Source organism: Orycteropus afer, unplaced genomic scaffold, assembly GCF_000298275.1.
Source record: "Orycteropus afer afer isolate SDZICR_OR568_19922 unplaced genomic scaffold, OryAfe1.0 scaffold00010, whole genome shotgun sequence".
Classification (NCBI taxonomy): Eukaryota; Metazoa; Chordata; class Mammalia; order Tubulidentata; family Orycteropodidae; genus Orycteropus; species Orycteropus afer.
The window spans coordinates 14,657,362-14,662,935 of record NW_006921597.1 but is presented as its reverse complement, the minus strand read 5'-3'; the positions used below and the strand labels follow the sequence as shown (position 1 = coordinate 14,662,935).

At 41.3% G+C, this 5,574-nt stretch overlaps 1 protein-coding gene across 1 annotated transcript in view; it reads right to left on the bottom strand.

The window, feature by feature from the left end:
• Positions 1-4,401: 4,401 nt before the first annotated feature.
• LOC103205076 (monocarboxylate transporter 1-like) overlaps positions 4,402-5,574 on the bottom strand; it is a 25,341-nt gene continuing 24,168 nt past the window's right edge. Inside the window, exon 4 of the mRNA XM_007950345.1 lies at positions 4,402-4,667. Coding sequence (XP_007948536.1) covers positions 4,402-4,667 — 266 coding nt within the window. The remainder of the gene's footprint in view (positions 4,668-5,574) is intronic.

The following is a 5,574-nucleotide window of genomic DNA, read 5'->3' as shown; positions in this document are numbered from 1 at the left end:
AAGACAATGGGGCTATCTTCCTACTGATTACAGTTTAGAGAGATGTGTCCTTAGTTCTTGAGAAAATATTCCTGAGTCGTAAAACTGGCAAGAAGCTGAGTCTTTCAAGGTTTCTCAAAAGAGAAAAAAAAAAAAAAATGCAATTACAAGGTTTCTAAAGTAAATGCTCTAAGAAAAAGGGAAGAGGGCATTGTCCCTTTTTACATCAGAGAAAATTATACTTTTTTCTTTTCAATTTGTATTTACCCTTACATAGGTGCTGTTGTTATTGTGGGCTGTTGAGTCAATTCCTATTCATAGCAACCCTATGGAATAGAGAAGAACTGCCCCATAGCTTCCTAGGCTGTAATCTTCAGTGAGTAGATTGCCAAGTGTTTTCTCCTATGGACCGACTAATGGGTTTGAAATGCTGATCTTTCAATTAGCTGCTAAGTGCTTTAACTGTTGCACCGCCAGGGGTCCTCTACACAGGTGCTAAAAACTTCATCTTGTTCACCGCTATATCCCCCTACCTAGCAGTGTCAGGCACATAGAAGATGTGCCAAAAAGGGGGAAAAAATTATACTAAATAATACTGTTTGGATGGATGGATGAATGAATGAAAGTTAATCCTGTATGTATAGCTGTATTCTGAAAACGTCTGTTTTCCTTAGCACTTACTTACTGTCCAGTGTCTGTCTGCCCCTTCTAGGCTGTAAGATCCCGTGGGAATAGAGTTGTGTTTTTCTCCTTGACAATTCCCCAATGCCTAGAACAGTGTTTAGGACTGGCACAGGTCTGTATCTGTTGAATGTACCTGTGAAAAGGTAGACTTACTTCTTTGGCCCACATCACCCTGTCTTTTTGGGACATGAGTGTATTTTTATCTGCTGCTGATCTCAGTAAGATAATGCTCAAGAACAACCAGAACAACCGCAACACTGTGATGTGGGTAAGTGCTGAACGGCCTGGCTTCCTGAGTTAAACATTCACTTGCAGCTGAATGATGATCAGAGGGTGACCACAGGAATGCTGTCGCCAAGAGCACTGCCCCCAGGGAGAAGCCCCTGGTGGCCGCACAGGCAGTCTGTGGACTTGCCACATGCCATGACATTGTTCCAGCACCAGCAGGATCATTACTTGGCGCCACTGTGCTCTTGAGTTCCACTTCATGCTCACCTCCCTTCTATGAGAGTGCAGTCTTGAAGAAGCAGAAACGAAACCACTTGCTCATAATAACCATCAGCTTTATTTTCTTAGGAGCCAAATTTCTCTTGTTAGGACTCTACTATTTCAAATCTATTCATTTTCACCCTGTAAACTCTTAGTATGTACTACCTTAAATGTTTTTAGTAAAAAGGTAACAATCATGTTAAGGAAAACTGGAAAATACAGAAAAAAATCACTATCCTAACAATTAGGTTGGAGTTTTTTATATATTTCCTTCCCTTTTTTTCCCTGAGAGTATTTTATATACATTGATCTAAATAGTTTGTGTTCCACTTTCTTCATTTAACAGTATATACCATGCTTATAACAGCTCTGGTGGCGTAGTGCTGGTGGTTCAAACCCACCAGCCACTCCTTGGAAGAAAGGTTGGGCAATCTCCTTCTGTAGCGATACCACCTTGGAAACCCAAGGAGAGGTAGCTATGAGTCAGAAACGACTCGATGGCAGTAAGGTTTTTTTTTTTTTTTGTAATGTCAGAATTAAAAAACAAAGGTTTACTAAAAGTATTGTTGTTGTTGTTATGTGCCGTCGAGTCAGCCCCGACTCATAGCGACCCCTCCTTGGGTTTCCGAGGTAGTATCACTACGGAAGTAGGATTGCCCAACCTTCCTTCCGAGGAGTGGCTGGTGGGTTTGAACCGCCAGCCTTCTGGTTAGCAGTCAAGTGCTTTAGCCACTACGCTACCAGAGCTCCTAAAAGTATACAGATGACAAATTATTACATGAAAAGATGGTCAACATCATTATTCATCAGGGAAATGTAAAATAAAGCCACAAACCACACACCTACCAGGAGCTCTCGTAGCATAGTGCCTAAGGCACTTGACGATTAACCAGAAGGCTGGCAGTTCAAACCCACCAGCCACTCCTCAGAAGGAAGATTGGGCAATCCTACTTCTGTAGTGATACTGCCTCGGAAACCCAAGGAGGGGTCGTTATGATTTGGGGCTGACTTGATGGCACATAGTAACAACAACACACCTACTAGAATGGTAAAGTTAAAGACTGACAGTATCAAGCATTGAGCAGATGTAGAGCAGCTGGAAGTCTCATACGTTGTTGGTGGCACAAGAGCCACTAGAAAACTTTTTGGTAGTTTCTTAAAAAGTTAAATATACACTAACTATATGACTCAGCAATACCACACCTAGGCATTTACCCAAGAGAAATGAAAACATTTGTCCAAAATATGTCCATACAAAAACTTGCCCGTGCTGAATGACCAGGTATGTCTAGGCAAAAGGGAATATACCTATGACCATATATAAGGCTGGCAGATGATATTTCTACATACATATTTGTATGTGCTATAAGAATGAATGTTCATATAACTAGAACTAATGGGCAAGGAGGAGCTCTGGTAGCATAGTGGCTAAAGCACTTGACTGCTAACCAGAAGGCTGGCAGTTCAAACCCACCAGCCACTCCTCAGAAGGAAGGTTGGGCAATCCTACTTCCGTAGTGATACTGCCTCGGAAACCCAAGGAGGGTTCGCTATGAGTCGGGGCTGACTCAACGGCACATAACAACAACAACAATGGGCGAGGTGGGAGCTCTGGTAGCATAGTGGCTAAGGCACTTGACTGCTAACCAGAAGACTGGCAGTTCAAACCCACCAGCCACTCCTCAGAAGGAAGATGGGGCAATCTACTTCCGTAGTGATACTGCCTTGGAAACCCAAGGAGGGGTCGCTATGAATCCGGTCCGACTCAACAGCACATAACAACAACAACAACAACAATGGGCAAAGTTATGGTAACTTCTTAGGCACAGTCAACCATCCTCAGAGTGAGTTGTTGGACCTGTGAGCTTGGGACCATGGTCGCAGGGGACATCAAGCTCAACTGGCATAACATACTACACAGAAACACTGTTCTACATCCGACTTTTGTGAGTAGCTAGTAGGGTCTTAAAAGTCTGCAAGCAGCCATCTAGATGCAACAATGGGTCTCTCCTCATCCAGAGCAAAGAATAATGAAGAAAACCAAAGATGCATGGAAACAATTAGTCCAAGGGACTAGTGGTTCATGCAAATCTCAGCATACAGGACCATGAGACCAGATGAACTGGATGGTGTCCGGCTACCACTGTCAACCACCTGGAAAGGGATCACTGCAGGAGATCCTGGATAGAATGTGAGAACAATATGGAACAAAACTCAAAATCATAAAAAAGACCAGGTTTACTGGTCTGATAGAGCCTGGTGCGACCCCTGAGACTATGGCCCCTAGTTACCTTTCAGATCTAGAATTGAACTCACTCCTGTGGCATCCAGCCGAACAACAGACAGCTATATAAGGGTCAATATTTACACCAGGTAGATACACTCCTTAGAATGATCGATCATGGAAGAGCAAAGAGGCAGTATTTTTACAAGGAGATAGTTAAGGGGGGCAGGAATGCATAGGAAAGAAGGACATAGGGAAGAGAGCTATTACATTGTAGCGATTGCAGTCAATGTCAATGTCATGAAACAAAATGTACAAACTGCTATATGGAAAATGAATTTGCTCTGTAAACTTTAACTCAAATCACAATTAAAAAAAAATAATAACAGTAACTTGACCATGAATGTTTACAGCATTATTAATAACAGTCAAAAAGTATAAACAACCCAAATAAATGTCCATCAACTGACAAACAGATATATAAATTACAGTACATTTGTACAACAGAATGCTACCAAGCAATACAAAGGAGTAAACTATTGATAAATATAACAACGTGGATGATTATAAAACATTTTGCTGTGTGAAAGAAGCCAGACAAAAAAAAGGGCTATGTGATGCCATTTATTCCATTCTGGAAAAGGCAGATCATAGGTGACAGAAGTCAGATCAGTGGCTGTACAGGGTGTGGGTGAAGGAAGGGGACTGACTGTAAAGGGGCAGGAGGGCAGTATCCTGGCTGTGTGAGATGTTCTGTATCGGGGTGGTAGTTATTTGATTTTCATCAAAACTCACTGAATTGTACACTTAAAAAAAAGGGAAGTCTACTATATGTAAATTATACCTCTATAAACCTGGCTTTAAATAAAAGCTACTCATTTCTCTCACCTTTTGTAAATCCCCACCCCCAAAAGATGGTTGAAAAATTCCATCAATCAACACCTGGCATGATTTTCACACAGGGCACTGTTTGTTTTAAGCAGCAGCAGAACATGAGTCAGTAAAGTTACTTCAGGTATCTCTGGTCACAAGCGGCTCTGTTTACCAGTGGTTTCACGGGGAAAATTCTTCGGGTCCTCCTGCTTTGCTGAAGATTCTGCTGCTTTAATAATTTCTTTTGGTTCCTTCTTTTTACCCTTATTTGCCTGCTTCTGCTCTGTTTTCTGTTCTTTTGCCAAGAGTCGATAATTGATGCCCATGCCAATGAAGAAATAGATACCTGCAAAAACTAGGACTGTGCCACATGCCCAGTATGTGTACCTGTAGTCTCCATACATGTCACTGAGATGACCTAAAAGTCAATCCAAAATAAAAAAGAAAGAAAGAAATTGATATGTGGGTTCAGAAAACAGTATACTCTTTCACAAATACAGCCTAAAGTTTCAAACCCAACCCAACCCACTGCCATCAAGTTGATTCCAACTCATAGTGACCCCCCATCAGGTTTTTAAGGCTGTATATCTTTATTGAAGTAGATTGCTGCCTCTTCCTCCCACAGAGCAGCTGGTGGGTTTGAACTGCCTACCTTCTGGTTAGCAGCTAAATGCCTTACGGACTTTACCACCAGAGCTCCTTTTCTCGAACTATAACAGCCTAAAAAACTCTATGGGCAGTTCTCTGTCACATGGGGTAGCTATGAATCAAAAATTGACTTGAAGGCACCTAACAACAAGAATTCATCAGATGGTCTTTGCAGAGTCTCTCAAATGAAGCCATTAGGCTAACAATGAAGTGCTAAAAAGCATCACCTCTTTAATTTACAATGTCAGCTGATTTATGATGACTGTATGTTTTGTTATTTTTAGAAACCTTATAGTAATTGAATTGTGACATACTAGAGTTGGAAAGGACCTAAAGACTATCTAGTTCAATTCTCTCATTTTATAAAGGAGAAGGCCAATGTTCAAAGAGGTTATAAAGATTGCTCAAGGTCACACAGCTATTTATAACTCAAGTTTCCAGATACCTAAACCAATGCTTTTTTCCAACATCAGTATTTCCCAAAGAATATTCCTGTGAACACTTGTCCCATGCTAAAAATAAAATAAAAGCAAGTTCTGTTGTTATTGTTATCCCTATCTTCCAGTGTGGTGTAGTAAATCACTTAGTGTGGCTTTTCTACCCATAAGTCTTTGTAAACTCCAAGGTGGGATTTTCTATGAGCAACTGAGGAGCTCCTGATTGCTGAGGTTGTCCAC